At 41.6% G+C, this 18,871-nt stretch overlaps 1 protein-coding gene across 1 annotated transcript; it reads right to left on the bottom strand.

Annotated features, from left to right (window-relative positions):
• Positions 1-9,090: 9,090 nt before the first annotated feature.
• On the bottom strand, positions 9,091-14,329 carry LOC309561952 (galactosylgalactosylxylosylprotein 3-beta-glucuronosyltransferase 1-like). The gene is made up of 3 exons (XM_082266040.1): positions 14,197-14,329; positions 9,328-9,621; positions 9,091-9,189 (listed from the first exon to the last, which is right to left on the bottom strand). The coding sequence occupies exons 2-3, from the start codon at positions 9,619-9,621 to the stop codon at positions 9,109-9,111; spliced, it is 375 nt and encodes a 124-aa protein (XP_082122166.1). The 5' UTR covers positions 14,197-14,329; the 3' UTR covers positions 9,091-9,108.
• Between the last annotated feature and the right edge of the window lie 4,542 nt (positions 14,330-18,871).

The raw sequence follows: 18,871 nt of genomic DNA, 5'->3' as shown, positions 1-18,871 counted from the left end.
TTCTTCAGCAGGGACAGGGAAGCTGGTCAGAGTTGATGGGAAAATGAATGGAGCCAAATACAGGGCAATCTTAGAAGAAAATTTGAGACTAGGGCAGAGGTTCACCTTCCAGCAGGACAACGACCTGAAACATACAACCAGAGCTACAATGGAATGGTTTACTGTACATCAAAGCATATTCATGTGTTAGAATGGCCCAGTCACAGTCCAGACCTAAATCCAATTGAGAATCTGTGGCAAGACCTGAAAATTGCTGTTCACAGACGCTCTCCATCCAATCTGACAGAGCTTGAGCTTTTTTGCAAAGAAGAATGGGCAAAAATGTCCCTCTCTAGATGCGCAAAGCTGGTAGAGACACCCCCAAAAAGACTTGCAGGTGTAATTGCAGGGAAAGGCGGTTCTACAAAGTATTGACTCAGGGGGGTGAATACAAATGCACTCCACACTTTTCACAGATTTATTTGTAAAAAATGTTGAAAACCATTTATAATTTTCCTTCCACTTCCAATTATGTGCCACTTTGTGTCGGTCCATCACATAAAATCCCAATAAAATACATTTTCGTTTTTGGTTGTAACATGACAAAATAAAGAACATTTTAAGGGGTATGAATACTTTTCAAAGCACTGTATATACAGTAAAATATAATATATAAAGTATATAATAAATAGGACATAATAAAATTCCCAGAATCACTGAATATAATTAGCTGAAACAGGGTCACTGGGACAGAAAGTGAGGTAAATAGGATCAACGGTGCAGGAAGTTAGTGGGAATCTCAGTGTGACGGACTCCTTAACCACTTCAGCCCTGGAAGGTTTTACCCCCTTAATGACCAGTCCATTTTTTTGCGATTCAGCACTGCATTACTTTAATGGACTATTGCGTGGTCGTGCGACACTGTACCCAAATACAATTAATGTCCTTTTTTCCCCACAAATAGAGCTTTCTTTTGGTGGTATTTGATCACCTCTGCGATTTTTATTTTTTGCGCTATAAACAAAAAAAAAGAGCGACAATTCTGAAAATAAAAATAAATATTTTTCAAATAATGTAAAAATCAAAAATCTAATTTTTTCGTGCTTTTAGGCCAATTTGTTTTTTGCTACATGTTTTTGGTAAAAAAAAAAAATTCCAATAAGCGTATTTTGATTGGTTTGCGCAAAAGTTATCGTGTCTACAAACTAGGAGAAAGATTTATGTCATTTTCATTTTTTTTTTTTTTTTTACCAGTAATAGCGGGGATCTGCGATTTTTAGTGGGACTGCGACATTGCAGTGGACAGATTGGACCCCGAACTGACATTTTGGACACTTTTGGGGGGACCAGTGACATTACTACAGTACTCCGTGCTAAAAATATGCACTGTTACTGTAATAAAGACACTGGCAGGGAAGGGGTTAACACCAGGGGCGATCAAAGGTTTAAATGTGAGCCTAGGGGAGTGTTTTCTAACCGTGAGGGGGAGGGACTTGGGGAATCAACACAGAGACCTGTGTTCCTATACAGAAGGATCACAGGCGCTCTGTGTTTATTCCAGAGAGAACAACAGTCTGCTGTTGTCGTTCTCTCTCAGCGGGGAGCAATTGCAGGTGCCTGGCGGCAATCGTGACCAGCGGCCCCGCAGGGGGGACGCGCACGCACCGTGCAGCGCCCGTTTGCCCGCTCGCCCCCAGGAGCGCTCCCGCGAACTGCCATTCAGGCAGTATTTCTGGTTAAGTGGTTAAAGACCGAAGTTCATCCCTTTGATCTAAAAAGAACCAAAATGATACTTTGTAAAACATGTTTATAGTTATCTCCCAGCCTGAGAAATGTTGATAAACATTTGTCGGAGGCCCTTTTTTTTTTTTTTTTGACAGCTGTGAGTGAGCAGAGAACGGCTCTGTACTGTATGAATAGTGGAAATGCTGAATTGAGATCGCGAGCGGGGTTGAATTGAGATTGTGATTTTTTTTTTAACGATTGATTGTGTACCTCTATTTCATTATGAATTAAAATTTGGACAACATTTTCACTATTCGGAGATTCAGATGTATCCAAATTTCCGAATCACAATAGTAATGAACAACGAAAATTTTAACAAATCCAAAATAAATGATAACTTAAAGCGGAGTTCCAGCCATTCACTCACCTGTCCAACGGTCCAGCGATGCGGCCGCCCGAAGCCTCGATCCTCTCCCTCGGCGGCGCCGGCATCACTGCTGTGGGCACCCGGCTGTGACAGTTTGCGGCTTCACAGCCGGGTACCCACTGCGCATGCCGGCGCGGATTGGCCGGCAATCTTCTGGGACCTCTGACATGTCCCAGAAGATTACAGGGAGGGAGGGGGAGAGGAGAACTTCCGTTCAGGGCGCCGCGGCGCTCCGAGCGGAAGTGGGAGCGGGTACCTGTCAAAACTAGGTACCCGCCCCCCCCCCCCCCCCAAAAAATGACATGCCAAATGTGGCATGTCAGGGGGTTAGGACTACTTAAAGCGGAAGTTCCACTTTTGGGTGGAACTCCGCTTTAACCAATTATCCTAGTTTGAATTCAAATTCAAATATGAATTTGAGTTAAAAAATTTAAACATTTTGCAATTAATGCAGTAAAGTATAAAAGTGAAATAAGATGATGATTCCATGCTGGAATAACCTGTCATTGCATTCGCAAGTCGCGCCCACATATGTAAACGGTGTTCAAACCACACATGTGAAGTATCGCTGCAATCATCAGAGTGAGAGCAATAATTCCAGCCCTAGACCTAAACTCTAATGGGCCATACACACTATAAGATTTTCTGAAGACTTTTTCCTTTAGATTTACCAAAACCATTGCACTACATAGAAAAGGTAAATCTGAAGGAAAAAGTCTTCAGAAAATCTTATAGTGTGTATGGCCCTTTAGCTGGTAACCTGTAGAAGTTTTTAAATTGTTGCCTATGGAGATTTTTAAGCACCAATGTTTATTGCCATTTCGCGAGCGTGCGCAATTTTGAAGCATGACATGTTGGGTATCTATTTATTCAGTGTAACATGTTTCACATTATAGAAAAAAATTGTGCTAACTTTACTGTTTTTTTATTTTTTAATTAAAAAAAGTGAATTTTTTCCGAGAAAATTGCGTTTGTAAGACCGCTTCGCAAATACGGTGTGATAAAAAATATTGCAATAATCTCCATTTTATTCTCTATGGTCTCTGCTAACAAAAATATATATATAATGTTTGGGGGTTCTAAGTAATTTCATGGCAAAAAAATAAAAAAGATTTTAACTTGTAAACAACAAGTTTTAGAAAAAGGCCGGTCCAGAAGTAGTTAACAGGTAACGCTTGTGCTTCACTCCCCACCTCATCGTGGTCCTGTGCCTGCTAGTTTGTACCATTTTTTTTTAATAGTATGTGCATGACTTATGTTTTTTATTATTTCCTCCACCACAATACAGGATATCCTTGCTGTAGAGGCTACGGCTCAAAGTTTATAGATACTTTATACTGCTATGCTGGTACCTGGTCTGTTACTTTTATAGAAATCTACTTATTCTCTGTTTATGTTATACACATTTCTGTTACCGAATATCATCAACCACTTCTGGACCGGAAGGTTTTACCCCTTTAATACCCAGGCCATTTTTTGCAATACAGCACAGCGTTACTTTAACTGAAAATTGCGCGGTCATGCGACGCTGTACCCAAATAAAATTGATGTCCTTTTTTCCCACAAATAGAGCTTTTGGTGGTATTTGATCACCTGTGCGATTTTTATTTTTTTTCGCTAAAAACAGAAAAATACAAAATTGTTTCCCCTGAATATTGGGACTTTTAAGGCACTTTTATGTTTGATCATACAAATGAAAAAATGTTTATAAAAAATTATATATTTTAATAATACATGTTAAAAAATTGGTTATTACATATACAAAAAATACATGACAATGTTCACATGATACAATGTATACATATTACGATGGACTACGAATACACCAATGGAGGGAGGAAGTTACAACTTCATCATCGCATTCTTCACAGTTGGTGTATTCGCAGTCCATCGTAATATGTATACATTGTATCATGTGAACATTGTCATGTATTTTTTGTATATGTAATAACCAATTTTTTAAAATGTATTAACCACTTAAGGATCGCTCACCGCAGATTTACTGCGGCAAGTAGCCCCTCCTGCGTGAACCGGCGTAACTGTACGTCGGTCGCGAGCCTGCAGCTAGGGGGCGAGCACGCGCTGCCAGCAGCGCGTTCCCGACCTCACTTGACAGCGGGGACTCCGATGCATGGGGCAGGTGGCTCCGATTGCCGTCTGACACCCGCGATCGTTCCCCGCTGAGAGAGGACGGTCTTGTCTTGTTCTTCTCTGTGGAATGATCACAGAGCTCCTGTGATCCTTCTATATAGGATCAAAGATCTCTGTGGTCATTTTACAAGTCCCTCCCCCATACAGTTAGTAAACACTCCCCTAGGCTTACATTTAACCCCTTGATCACCCACAGTGTTAACCCCTTCCCTGCCAATGTCATTATTACAGTAACAGTGCATATTTTTAGCACTGATTACTGTAGTAATGTCACTGGTCCGACCAAAAGTGTCAAAAATGTCAGTTAGGGGTCCGATCTGTCCGCCGCAATGTCGCAGTTCCGCTAAAAATCGTTGATCGCCGCTATTACTAGTAAAAAAACAAAAAACAATAAAAATGACATACATTTCCCGTAGTTAGTAGACGCGAGAACTTTTGCGCAAACCAATCAAAATACGCTTATTGTGTTTTTTTTTTTTTTTTAAGAAAAATAAGTAGCAGAAAACAAATTGGCCTAAAATGTTAAAAAAATTGGATTTTTACATTTTTTTTTTTTTTGGGGGGGAGGGGAATGTTACATAGCAGAAAGTGAAAAATATTCTTGTTTTTTTTTTCTGAATTGTCACTCTTTTTTTTGTTTATAGCACAAAAAATTAAAATCGCACAGGTGATCAAATACCACCAAAATAAATCTCTATTTGTGGGAAAAAAGACATCAATTCATTTTAGGCACAGTGTCGCATGACCGCGCAATTGTCCATTAAAATAACGCAGTGCCGAATCGCAAAATAGGGCCTGGTCAGGAAGGGGGTAAAATCTTCTGGGGCTGAAATGGTTAAAGACGCTAACCTTAGAAATCCGTGTAAATGTGATGATGATGTTCTACCGATCAAATATTTATATAACAGATTTGATAAATAACTGATCTTCCGATTATCGGCGTACAAAATGAAAAACCTTCACAATTCTCCACCTTCTGCGGTTCTTCACAATTTTATTTGGGTACAGCGTCGCACAACCGCGCAATTGTCCATTAAAGTAATGCAGTGCCGAATCGCAAAATATGGCCTGGTCATTAAGAGGGGCAAATCCTTCCGGTCCAGAAGTGGTTAATAAAATATATAACTTTTTATACACATTGTTTCATTTGTATGATCAAACATAAAAATGCCTAAAAAGTCCCAATATTAAGGGGAAATAATTTTGTATAGTTCATGAGGGATGTGACACAGGCAGAGTCTAACCATTAGTATTTTGTATAAACAGAGAAAAAGTAACAATTTTGAAAACAAAAACAATTTTTTTTACTTTCTGCTATAAAACATATCCAATAAAAAATGTAAAAAATCGAATTATTTTCATCAATTCAGGCCAATATGTATTTTGCTACATATTTTTAGTAAAACAAAAATCCCAATAAGCGTATGTTGATTGGTTTAGTTAGAGCGTCTACAAACTAGGGGATATTTTTATGGAAAATTTTTTTTTCACTAGTAATGGCGGCAATCAGTGATTTTTAGTGGGACTTCGACATTACGGCGGAAAAATCGAGCATCTAACTGACACTTTTGACACTTTTTGGGGATCAGTGACACTAATACAGTGATCAGTGCTAAAAAAAAATGCACTGTCATTGGCAGGGAAAGGGTTAACATCAGGGGTGACAAAGGGTTAAGTGTGTCCCTAGGGAGTGCTTACTAACTGTGGGGGGGTTGCACTGATTGGGGGGAAGACAGAGATCTTGATTCCTGCTTAGCAGGAACACAAGATCTCTATCTTGTCCCCCTGCAGAATGGCAATTTGCCTTGTTTACGTAGGCAGATCGGCATTCTGCCTCTCCCGAGGATAATCGTGGGTGGCCAGCGGACATCAGGTACGCTGGACAAGTTGATTGACATCCCTGATAGCCAATCACAGATGTGATCACGCCTCCAGGGGCACAACGGCCCCATCTAGTGGCTAGTGAACGAAACTAGGTACAGGTACCTCGCCACTTTGCCGCAGTATAATAATTAATTACTAATTAAAACGTTAATTATGGTTTGTCATATTATACTGTCAAGTTTTTCTGCACACCTTAAAAAAATAATTATTAAAATTAAAATTTATAAAGAAAAATAGCACAAAAAAAATAAATAAAAATGCAGCTGTGATCAAATACCACCAAAATAAAGCTCTATTTGTGGGGGGGGGGGGGGGGGGGAATTACATAGGTTTAATAAAAATTAGATTTTTTTACATTTTTTATTAGATATGACCGCGCAATTGTCAGTTAAAGTAGCGCAGTGCCGTATACCAAAAATGGCCCCGGTCATAAATGGGGGTAAACCTTCTGGAGGACAAGTGGCTAAAAAAATAATAGAATAGAAAACATAGAGTATAACAAAAAAATAGAATAGAACAAAAAAGCCGTCTTCCAAATTTCAAAGTTTGGTTTGATTAGAAAATAACACAAAACGCATCTGAATATACTAAACAAATTCCGAAAACTAAGCATTTTAACATAAGGAATATGAAAAAACGAAACTAATAATTTAAAGAACAAAGACAAAACTAAACCAAATTTTCCTGTCGTGCACATCTCTAGAAGAAACCCGGACATAACATTTATGTATTCCTGTTCTCCACTCAGACTATTTACAACAGGGCTGTTTAGGACAGGACCCCATTAGAAGTTCTATGCAGACCACAGCTTGAGGAAGTTTATGATACTTCTGCAATCCATCTAACTTCTCTGATTTCTGTCAAATGTGTTTGAAGTAGGTTGTGTGACACCTTCTTTGGCTGCTAACCCTAGACAGGAGATTTAAATCTGACTGTTTCCGCTACCGACCGACTTGTGAATTCTGAAGAAAATTAGGGTGGCATGGGTTTCCCTATGGTTCTCTACACCAGGGGTCTTCAAACTTTTTAAACAGGGGGCCAGTTCACGGTCCCTCAGACACTGTTGGGGGCCGGACTATAGTTTGAAAAAAAAATATGAACGAATTCCAATGCGAATATTTTATTTGTAGTGCACAAAAAAACAGGAAAAACAATACAATATTTATTGTTTTATTTATATATACTGTATGTATATATATATGACCACATCGTTCCCCCTTTCAATGCAGAGTGACCACAGCGTGCCCCCTTTCAATGCAGAGTGACCACAGCGTGCCGTGCCCCCTTCAATGCAGAGACCAGTGCACTTCCCTGCAGCGGCGGCTTCTCCTCAGTCCCCCACGTCTCCTCGAGTCCTCCCGCCTCCTCCTCGGCCAATGGCATGGGTTTGCCTTTCGGCCAATCAGGAAGCGGGTCTCGGACCCGCTTCCTGATTGGCCAGGAGGAGGATCCATGTGACAATAGCGAATTTTCATTCGCTATTGTCACACAAATGGGTGGGCTTGGGCGCAGTGCTCTGCGCCCCGGGTCCACCCTTTTCTGAAGCCGATTGGAGCTTCAGTGAGTGACAGGCAGTCAGCCCTATGCCGATCCCAGCTGGCGGGCTGGATTCAGGACCCTGGCGGGCCCCATGCGGCCCGCGGGCCATAGTTTGTGGACCCCTGCTCTACACAGTTAGGGGATCTCAGGCCTCATCATCATCACAGGCTCTCTTAGTCTAGTATATATTTTGATGATTATATAGCTACACTATATTACCAAAAATATTGGCCTTTACACGCACATGATTTTTATTGGCATCCCAGTCTTAGTTCGTAGGGTTCAATATTGAGTTGGCCCACCCTTTGCAGCTTCAACTCTTCTGGAAAGACTTTTCACAAGGCTTCAACTCTTCTGGGAAGGCTATCCACAAGGTTTAGGAGTGTTTATATGGGAATGTTTCACCATTTTTCCAGAAGCTCATTTTGTGAGATCAGGCACTGATGTTGTACGAGAAGGCCTGGCTTGCAGTCTCCACTCTAATTTATCCCACAGGTGTTCTATTGGGTTTAAGATCAGGCCAGTCAAGTTCCTCCACCCCAAACTCGCTCATCCATGGCTTTATGGACCTTGCTTTGTGCACTGGTCCAAATCATTTGGTGGAGGGGGTATTATGGTCAGGAGTTGGGCTTGGCTCCTTAGTTCCAGTGAAGGGAAATCCTAAGACATCAGCATACCAAGACATTTTGGACAATTTCATGCTCCCAACTTTGTGGGAACAGTTTGGGGATGGCCCCTTCCTGTTCCAACATGACTGCGCAGCAGTGCACAAAGTAAGGTTCATAAAGACATGGATGAGCGAGTTTGGGGTGGAGGAACTTGACTGGGCCTGCACAGAGTCCTGACCTCAACCCCGATAGAACACATTTGGGATGAATTAGTGTGGAAACTGCAAGCCAGGCCTTCTCATCCATCTCAGTGCCTGACCTCACAAATGTGCTTCTGGAAGAATGGTCAAACATTCCCATAGACACACTCCTAAACCTTGTGGACAGCCTTCCCAGAAGAGTTGAAGATGTTATAGCTGCAAAGGGTGGGCCAACTCAATATTGAACCCTACAGACTAAGACTGGGATGCCATTTATGTTCATGTGCATGTAAAGGCAGGCGTCCCAATACTTTTGACAATATAATGTATATCTGTGCAAAACATTATTGTCCTCTATGACAGAATTACAGAACAGAGAATTTTTTTCATCCATTGGGCAGTGAAGTCATAAATTGTTTGTTCATAGTTCCATGTTTGAATACTGTGACCCTGGGCCATTGTTCTCAGGTCAGCCTGTCCTTTTCCAGATCCTTCTGTCAATTCATAAATACACCAATATTTCATCGTTACGTCTCTCCTGGGCGATGTGTCTCGATTTTGGTCACTTATAATTTTCTTTTTTTTTCATTATCACTTAAACTTCAACATTTATGTCCGTGAAGTTTTTGTCATATTGTAAACCTGGAGTTTGAGTCTTTGTGTGCCATACCAATATCTGCCAATTAAACGAGAAATGTCCAGATGTTATTCAAATTCACATGAAATCCTGCTGCATTTTATATTTTTATTAGTGGAATGACAAAGGAAATTCCCCTAAATGCGGAGGAGTACAGAGGGGCACCTGACAACTTACCTTGGTACAGTTGTCAGCCTTGGGCTCCAGTTCCTCCATCGTCACCAGGTCCTGCAGTAGGCTGGTCTCTTGGTACCCTCCAGGGACATCCAGACGAAATATTGCTTTGTGCTTCTTCAGGATTAGCTTCAAGTTAATGGCGAATCCGGCCATGTCTATGCCGAATGGCCTTGATGGGTCAAATTTCACCAACCACTCGACCACTTTGCCTTCCATGGTGACCTTTATCGATTCATAGCGGAGCTGCCCAACAAAAGCTACGGGCCATACTGAGACCTTCTTTGTGTATCTCATCTGTAAAGAGGAACAATGAGCATTATAAACAAAATCATTCAATTAACTGTTGAAATCATTATTGGAATTAGTTTGTTGCTAAGCTCTTTTTTTTTTTATCAGTTTGCAGACTTCAATGACTATAATTTTGCAAGCTATTGTCTTGCTGTGTGCATGGCACACAGTCCTTCAAACCGCAAAATATGCTTTAACCACTTCACCTCTCACTCCTGTACACCCCTTATGGGCCAGTTTATTCTGCAATAATTTTGTCATTGATTAAAATAAAGCAATACATACTGTATATTGTTTTTTTTTTTTTTAAAGAACCTAAAAAGGCTTTCTTCTTATAAAACTATCTTTCAAAAAAAAATGTATGCAATTCTTAGACAAAAAAGTAACAAAATTGAAAAGGAAAAAAAAAACGCTTTTTTTTACTAGAATTTATTTCAAAAAGTATATGTTTATAATAATTTGTCCTGTTTAAAATTAAACTAAAATTATTATTCTGGTACACAGCATTGCAAAGTTATTTACAAATGATAAACATTTTTTATTCAATTTTGCACTTTGTTAAATCTTAGTGCCGGTTCACACTGCGGCGACCTGTGAGGCGACCTGGTCGCCTCACAGGTCGCCGCAGATCGCCTCCCATAGGGAAGCTGCGGACCCGTTCTAATAGGAGCGACACAAGTCGCTCCGATCTAGAAAAAGGGTCCGGAGCTTCTTTGGGGCGACCAGGAGGCGACCGCCATAGACTTCAATGTTATGAAGTCCGTGGCGGCCGCTCCGAAGGTCGCGGCGCGCTGCTCGCACCGCGATCTCGGAGGTCGCCCCTGCAAGTAGCGTCGCGGTAATGTGAACCGGCGCTTACACTAAAAAAATAAAAAATAAAATAAAACAAATAAAAGGGAAAGAATGTTTAAATATTATTGGTTAATAAAGTAGAAATAAACAGGACTGATTAGGCTAAATTAAAGAGGTTGTAAACCCATGAACGTTTTTTTTTTTTTTTTCTGTAACCTGAAAGAGAAACACATAATGAGCTAGTATGCATCGCATACTAGCTCATTATGAAATACTTACCTAAGAACGAACCCCCGCCGTGCCGCTCACTCACCTGTATGATGGGCAACATGTCCAGTCGCCCGTCTTCCGGGATCGCGGCATCCGGCCATCTGATTGGCCGGAGCCGCGGTGACGTCACACCAGCGCACGCGCGCGGAAGCCGACGGTCACGGCACGGGGCTCTGAAGAAACGGCACCAGCGGCCGTTCCTTCAGAGCGCATGCGCCAGTGACGTCACTGGCTGCATGTAAGGTAAATATCTCCTAAACGGTACATGTTTAGGAGATATTTACACTACCTATAGGTAAGCCTTAATATAGGCTTACCTATAGGTAAAAGTGTCAGAGGAGGGTTTACTTCCTCTTTAATGGTTAATAAGGAGTTAAATATAATTTTTTTTAACCACTTCATTATCACACTATATCCAAAAGACAGCTCTCTCGTTCAAGGAGGGCATCCATAGACATCCTCCCAGAAGTACACTCCCCGCGCGCACCCTGGGGTACGCAACCGGCGTGCTCTGTGATCGCGATAAACAGGGCTGGATTAAGAGCATCACGGGTCTGATGCTGAGGATTTTGGTGGGCCTTTTTATGGAAATAAATAAAATGAAAATGCAAACATTTTTTTTGTTAAAACAAATTTAATATTTAAGCCAAATAAATAAAATAGATAGGGGGGTGAGAGAGGGAGGGGGGTGGGGGGGGGTGAGAGAGAGAGGAATAGTGAGAGAAATAGGAAGGGTGAGAAAGACAGGGGTGAGAGAAAGAGGAAGGGTGAGAGAAAGTGTGAGAGAGAGAGGAAGGGTGAGAAAGAGGGGGGATGGGGGTGAGAGAGAGAGAGGGAGGTGGTGAGAGAGAAAGGGGGGTGAGAGAGAGAGAGAGGGAGGGGGTGAGAGAGAGAGAGGGAGGGGGTGAGATAGAGAGGGAGGGAGTGAAAGAGAGAGGGGGTGAGAGAGAGAGGGAGGGGGTTGAGAGATAGAGGGGGTGGGAGAGAGGTAGGGGTGAGAGAAAGAAAGGATGCCTCTGGGTAGTCTTAGCACTTTAGTAATGTGGCATAGCGTACCACAGCTGTGGGCGGAGTCACATTGCGGTGAGAGTGGGAGGGGCTGTCTTGTACACGATGCATAGGAATGTGCGCACTCTGTCATATCTGCATGATGTGAATGGAGCCTTACACTTACCCCCCATCCCCCATGTAGCAGGGGTATTTACTTTGACAGACCCTTCCCTGCCTCTGCTAATCTCCGCATCTTTATCCACCTCCTTTAGGTACACCTGTGCATTCCAAATCCCCCTGCTAACCTCTGCACCCCAAACTGACCCTGCACCCCAAACCCCCTCATCTCTGCTTAACTCCACTACCTCTGCTCATCTTTGCACCCCAGCCCCCCTGCACACCCCCTCTTTGGTCATGTTTGCCCTCCAAACTGTAATCCCCCATCCGCTCACCTCAATACAGACTGATAGCAGGCTTAGTGACTTTGGCAGGCAGGGCTTGTTGTACATCCCCAATGTCGGCAGCATTCAGCAAAGGTGATGGTGACCCAGGGCTCAGGGAGTTTGACATACCTTTGAATGCTCTAACAGTTTACATATCAATGCCATCCGCAATTTACATATTAATGCCACACGCAATTTATTTATCAATGCCGCCATGATTTACATATCAATCGTGTGTACACTAAAAAAAGAGCAGGGCTGGGCAGCATTTGTGATTCACTCACACCACTGGGCTGGGCCTATCTTAAGGAAGGGGCCTGGAGCTGCAGCCCCTATGTTAATCCAGCGCTGGCGGTAAAGGGCCAATCACAGGGGCCCTTTACCATGTGATCAGCTGTGTCCAATCACAAACAAACTTGCCGGTTATCGTTAGCGTAAGGCTAAAACTGATGGTTTCTTACTACATTAAAGAAGAACCTCAATAAAATAGTTGCAGACTACAAAGCAACCAGTAATAGAGCCCAGGGGTCATGAGAATGTTAAGTATAGCACAACATACAGAGTCCAGTGGTCAGGAGTGTGCAATGTACACTACAGTGTACAGAGTGCAAAAGTCAGGAGTATGTAACATGCAGCCCCATACATAGTGGTCAGCGAGAGGAGGAGTCCTCAGCTTTCGTGACCATTGGAAGAAGAAAGAGTTCCTCAACACTGGTGCTTAATAGAAGAAAGACTGTCCTTTATGTTGGTGGTCAGTTCACATAATTGGGGGTCTGTGGGAGGAAAACATCCCATATTTGGTGGCCAGTGGGAGGAACATTGTCCATTACATAGGTGGTCACTAGGGGGAAGACTGGTAAATACATTGGTAGTCATTGGGAAGACAAATATCTGTTACATTGGTGGTGAATAGTTGGAAGACTGTCCATTACATTGGTGGTGAGAAGGGTGAAATTGTCCATTAAATTTGTGATAAGTAGGGGGAAGACTGTCCATTACATTGGTAGTCTATAGGAAGAACAATATTCAGAATAGGTGCTCAGGAGCAGGAAGACTTTCACTGTCCTTTACTGGGTCTTGCTGTATAATTGTATCACTTAGAAAGAGGATTTATTTCAGTATGGCTGAGTCGAAGACTGTGTTGTGGATGGACCATAAACTATTCCAGTAAATATATCCCTATTATATAGAACAGTGGTCTCCAAACTGCAGCCATATGCAGCCCATTGCTCGCCTTTTTCCAGGACCATGGGGCAATGTTCCTCCCACTGACACCAATGATGAGGTACAAATGCTTCCACTGATATCAGGGGTATAATACCTGCAGCTGACACCAACAATGTTCCACTGTTCCTCTTCCTGCTGATCACAGATGCTACCATCGGTTATCGACACTTGGCTTGTTCCTCGACGACTCTTCTGCTTGATCCCAACCTGCAACTACTGGTTACCGACCTTTGGCTACTCCTTGACTACGCTTCAGCTTAATCCCTATCTGCTACTGGACTCTGACTTGCTCACCTCCTGGTGGGGCGATCTTGAGGACCGCGACCTGGTGCTAACACGCAGCAAAATCCATCTCCACCTTCAGGTGCGCTGGTGAAGACCGGTTAGTACTTAGACTCCGCACCTCAGGTGAGCCTGTGTCATCTGCCTGGGTGACCTGCCAGTGTTCTTATCCGGCTGGTTCCTGTGTGACCTGCGACTGCTATAGCTACTGGTCTTCGAGCCTGACTCCGGATCGTGACAATCTTTCTAAGAGAGGGCATACACAGGTAGATCTCTCATCAAATGACAATTCAACAGAGATATTTTATTTTTCCTCTCTAAAAACCTGTTAGACCACTAAACCTATTTGAGTGCTCATTTTGTTCTATTTACCAAAAATGATTTACAAAAAAGTTTGGTGTTTGCCAACCTATTGCAGCTAAAGATGCCCAGAGTGGTCACACCGGTAGCACAAACCGGTGTGTCTATGGGTCAAGCTTACCATGACACTTGCATTCAGAATGAGACAGGTCAGTGCAGCCTCATTGAGGCCCCCTGTGGATGACACTCAGATAGTGTACACGTCCCCACTGCTCACCTCTTCAAAGATCTCCAGGCTGTAGGTATTGTCATCATCTGCGAAGTACACCACTCCCTCTGGGGCATCCTCAAGGTAAAATGTCTCCCGCAGCCAGCTGAGGCCCAAATTCCTTTGGAAGGTCCCACGAGCTTTGGTCACCCCTTTCTGGGTCTGGACGCAAAGGTGAGTGTATGGGATCCCTGAGTTCTGCAGGAGGTTCCTGACTAGTGGAGTCTTTTGTGGGGCATCTTCCACCACAATCCAGTGCAGGGCTGGGACTTGACGAAACGTTTGGGAGAGGCGAGTCAGCTCAGCTTTCTGGACTAGACGGGTGTACGTCGGGGTGATGAGGAAGATGTTGGGAATTGTGACCTTGTCCTTGTCCAACTCAAAACCCAGGCATTTAAGAGCTGAAATAATTAAAATATGAATTAATCCCAAGAACGTACATGTGTTTTTAAAATCTGACAATTTTTGTGTAAAATGTTAAGAAATAAAAAAGAATTAATAAGCTCTTAAATGGACTCAAATTGGTTAAACAGATCATAATTTTAAGATTTTCAGTGTTTGTAGTTGGGCTCCAGGGTTGGATCTTTGAGGACCCATAATCACCATCAAAGAGCCACCAGAATTGCCAACTTATCATAGAGTGGGGCTGTAATTCCAGTTCCCATTCAAACCAAGTTCTTTTTTTTTAAATTAGAAAGGTGTTTATTGTAAACTTAGAAAAGAGGAATTGTACAGTAAAAAAACACATCTCCAGGACATACAATCCTGAACCCAACTTCAAACCTTACCCTAGTTCTAAGTCTACCCATCGCACTAGTTTTAATCCTTATTCTAACCCTAACTCTAGTTCTAATCCTAAAACAAGTTCTTACCTGTTCTAACCCTAGTTTTAACCTTTGTTTGAACCTTAGTTTTAACTGTAATTCTACGGTCAACCCTAACTTGATTAAATTCTACTAAATATACCATGACCTTAATAAATGGGACCCGTGACAGGAGATTGGCAATTGTTGTGGGGTGTATACCCTAAAACTGATGAGAACTAAAGAAGTGGCTTGAGTAAATTAGAAAATGCATTTACAAAAATAAAATAGAAGTCTGGTTAAATGTGATTAGTTACTACCAGATATTCTATGACCCAGACAAATAAGGCTCTTCACTAGACATTTATGATTTGTTTCCTAAAAAACTAAATTCTGGAAAATTTTTGTTATTCGGAGAACTGGATGTATTCAAATCTCCGAATCAGAATAGTAATGAATTTCAATGAATCCTATACAATTTAGAACGAGAACAACAAATTTATTTGTGTTCATCAGTTTCATTTGGATGACAGAATGCGATAGTTTGGGTCTCTTGTTAATGTTTGAAGCTTCCGAAATAACGAAACGGCATAACAAATTATCCTAATTGATTTGGATCATTTTGTTTTAGTCAGATGAGAGTGGTGCGGTAATCTTTGTCTCTTGGATAATCAGTCGATTCTTTTTGCATTTACATTTTTTATTATTATAAAAAAATGCACTACATAAGAAGTTGAAACATATTTCAATAAATACAGGAAGACATACATTTGTTAATTTCGTTACTCTAGTCAATATTGTCTAATCAGCTCATTCCATTTCTTTTTGTGGGATGGACCAGCAGGGATGACTCAAAAAAAATAACACTTAAAAAAAAAAAAAAATAACACTTTATAATGAATATAGCCAATCTTCCGAAATAACTTTGGAAAATACGAATCAATTCCGAACAACAAACATAAAAAGGAAGGAAATTTCCAATATACAAAACAAATCCTGAAAACGAATCCTTCTGACAACGAATATGATCAAAAGAATTGACTAATTACTTAAAAAATTAATCCAAAACTAAACAAATATTTTCATTGTGCACATTTCTACCCTTTACAGATATCCCTAAAACAGTTTTTACCCTAATTCTAAATACTCTAACTTTAGTCCTAGTCCTAGGCCTAGTTCTACCGTTCCCTTAGTTCTAATTCTAACACTAGTTCTAATCCTAGGTTACACTTTAGTTCTGACCCTGAACCAAGTTCTAACTCTTGTTCAAATTTTAACCCTAGATCTAATCTTAATTCTAAGACTACCACCAACACAAGTTCTGCCCTAACCCTAATTTTAACCGTAATTGTAATTCTAACTAGGGATCGACCAGTTATCGGGGGCCGATATGCACTTTCACTGATATATCGGAATTGGCCCCTGAGGTTACCGATATTGCCGATATTTCAGGAAAGTGCCTGCAGCTAGAGGCATTACCCCGGTACCAGCGTCCATAGCCAACGGTTGGCTGTCTTATAATAACAACCGATGCGGCTGAGAAGCCTTTCAACTGTCCTGCCGCCTTCTGTGGCTCGCCCGGGTCTCCCATCCCTCCAGGAGACCCGGGCATCCTACCTGCACGGCCTGCAGAAGAGAAGACCGATCAAAGCTGCATTCTGCTGTGATCGGGTCTCCATGTAAAAAATTCAGAAAAGATGTCATGACTTCCGGGTACTCTGCGGCAAATTCCAAAAAATGTGAGCATTCATAACAGCCAAACTTGGCATTTTGAATGCTTTTGAGCGCAGAGGGGTTTGGGGTATTTTAGACCTCCAGATCCCTCCACCAGAGTACCTGTGAAAAATAAAAAATGAAAATAACATTTTTTTTTAAATGTCTGAAAATATCGGCCAATATTGGCCGATACCGATATCCGAAATATCAGTATCGGCACTAAAAAAACGATATCGGTCGATCACTAATTCTAACCCTATTTCTTTTTCACATTCTAGTTTAACCTCAAATCCAGTTCTCATCCAGTTCTAAGTTCAAACCTTACCCTAGTTTTAAATCTCACCCTCACCTTAATTTGAATCCTTATTATAACCTTAACTCTAGTTCTAACTTGTTCCAGCCCTAGTTCTAGCTCTAACCCTAGTCTGAACCCTAGTTCTAGCTCTAACCCTAGTCTGAACCCTAGTTCTAGCTCTAACCCTAGTCTGAACCCTAGTTCTAGCTCTAACCCTAGTCTGAACCCTAGTTGTAATCATAGTTTTATGCCTAACTTTAGTTGGACTAACTATTACTAGATGTGTTGTGACCTGAATAAATGAGAATCTTCAGAGACATATTGGCAATCATTTAGAGATTTATACCCTGCAACTGGTGAGAACTGAAGCAATGGCTCCAATAAGCTACGAAACATCTTTAACCACTTGCCGACCACCTCCCGCAGATATACTGCGGCAGGCTGGCTCGGCTGCGCGAACCGACAAATGGGTACATTGGTTTTTCGGGAACTCTCCTGGGGGCACGCACCCATTAGAAAGCGAGGAAGCCGATCCACAGGACCGTCGGCCGCGATTGCCGCCAGGCACCCTCGATCGCTCCCCGCTGAGAGAGAACAATGGTCTGCTGTTGTAAACACAGCTGACCGTTGTTTTCTCTGGAATGAACACAGAGAGTCTGGGATCCTTCTATATAGGTTCTGTATAGATTAAAGGTCTCTGTGTTCATTCCAGAAGTTCCTACCCCATACAGTTGAAAAACACCCCCCTAGGCTCTCACTTAACCCTTTGATCGCCCCTGGGTTAACCCCTCCCCTGTGGTTATGAGTAAGTGATCATCTGTATCGTGAAATGCGTCAACCTGACATGTCTGTTATGCACTGTCTGTACGAATTTATCTATGAGGAATAAAGGATATTATTGATTTAAAATTTTGCCTCGAGTGCGGTCCTACTTTTGGATATTTTAACCCCTCCCCTGCCAGTGTCATTAGTATAGTAACAGTGCATATTTTTAGCACTGATTAATGTAGTAATGTCACTGGTCCCCCCAAAAGTGTAAAAAAACTTCAGTTAGGGGTCCGATCTGTCCACGGCAATATCGCAGTCCCGCTAAAAATCGCAGATTGCTGCCATTATTAGTAAAAAAAATTAAATAAATAAATAAAAATTACATAAATCTTTCCCCTAGTTTTGTGGACGCAATAACTTTTGCGCAAACCACAATCAAATCACCATCAAAATACACTTATTGAGATTTTTTTTATAACAGAAATATGTAGCAGAATACAAATTAGCCTAAAATGATGAAACAAATTAGATTTTTACATTTTTTTATTAGGAATGTTAAATAGCAGAATGTGAAAAATATAGTTTTTTTATTTTTTTTATTTAGAATTGTCGCTCTTTTTTTGTATATGGCGCAAAAAATAAAAATTGCACAGGTGATTAAATACCACCAAAAGAAAGTGCTATTTGTGGGTAATAAAGTATATCAGTTTTATTTGGATACAGCATCGCACAACTGCGCAATTGTTAGTTAAAGTAACGTGGTGCTGAATCGCAAAAACTGGCCTGGTCATTAAGGGGGTAAAACTTTCCGGTCCAGAAGTGGTTAACATTGCAGAACCAAAACAGAAGACCAGTTGAATGTGACTAACTACTACTAGAGAGACCATGGCCTAGATAAATGGGAACCGTCACAGACACATTGGCAAACATTTACTGGTGAGAACTGAAGAAGTGGCTTGAGTAAGCTACGAAACATCTTCAATAGGGACAGACCGATATGTTTTTTTCAGGGCCGATACCGATATTTTGGTCACAACGTATCGGTATCCGCCGATATGGCCCGATATTTTTTACATTTAAAGTTTTGAAAAATAAAGACAAT

This window comes from Pelophylax lessonae, assembly GCF_965119305.1.
Source record: "Pelophylax lessonae genome assembly, chromosome: 8".
Taxonomy (NCBI): domain Eukaryota; kingdom Metazoa; phylum Chordata; class Amphibia; order Anura; family Ranidae; genus Pelophylax; species Pelophylax lessonae.
The sequence above is the reverse complement of the archived record's forward strand: the minus strand, read 5'-3'. Positions and strand labels throughout refer to the sequence as shown.

Excerpts from the sequence above, each read along its gene's own strand:
- LOC309561952 (XM_082266040.1), bottom strand. The coding sequence starts at position 9,621 with ATGAGATACACAAAGAAGGTCTCAGTATGGCCCGTAGCTTTTGTTGGG. Across the intron at positions 9,190-9,327 it reads AGGCTGACAACTGTACCAAG|ATATTGGTATGGCACACAAA; the intron begins GTAAGTTGTCAG and ends TTTAATTGGCAG.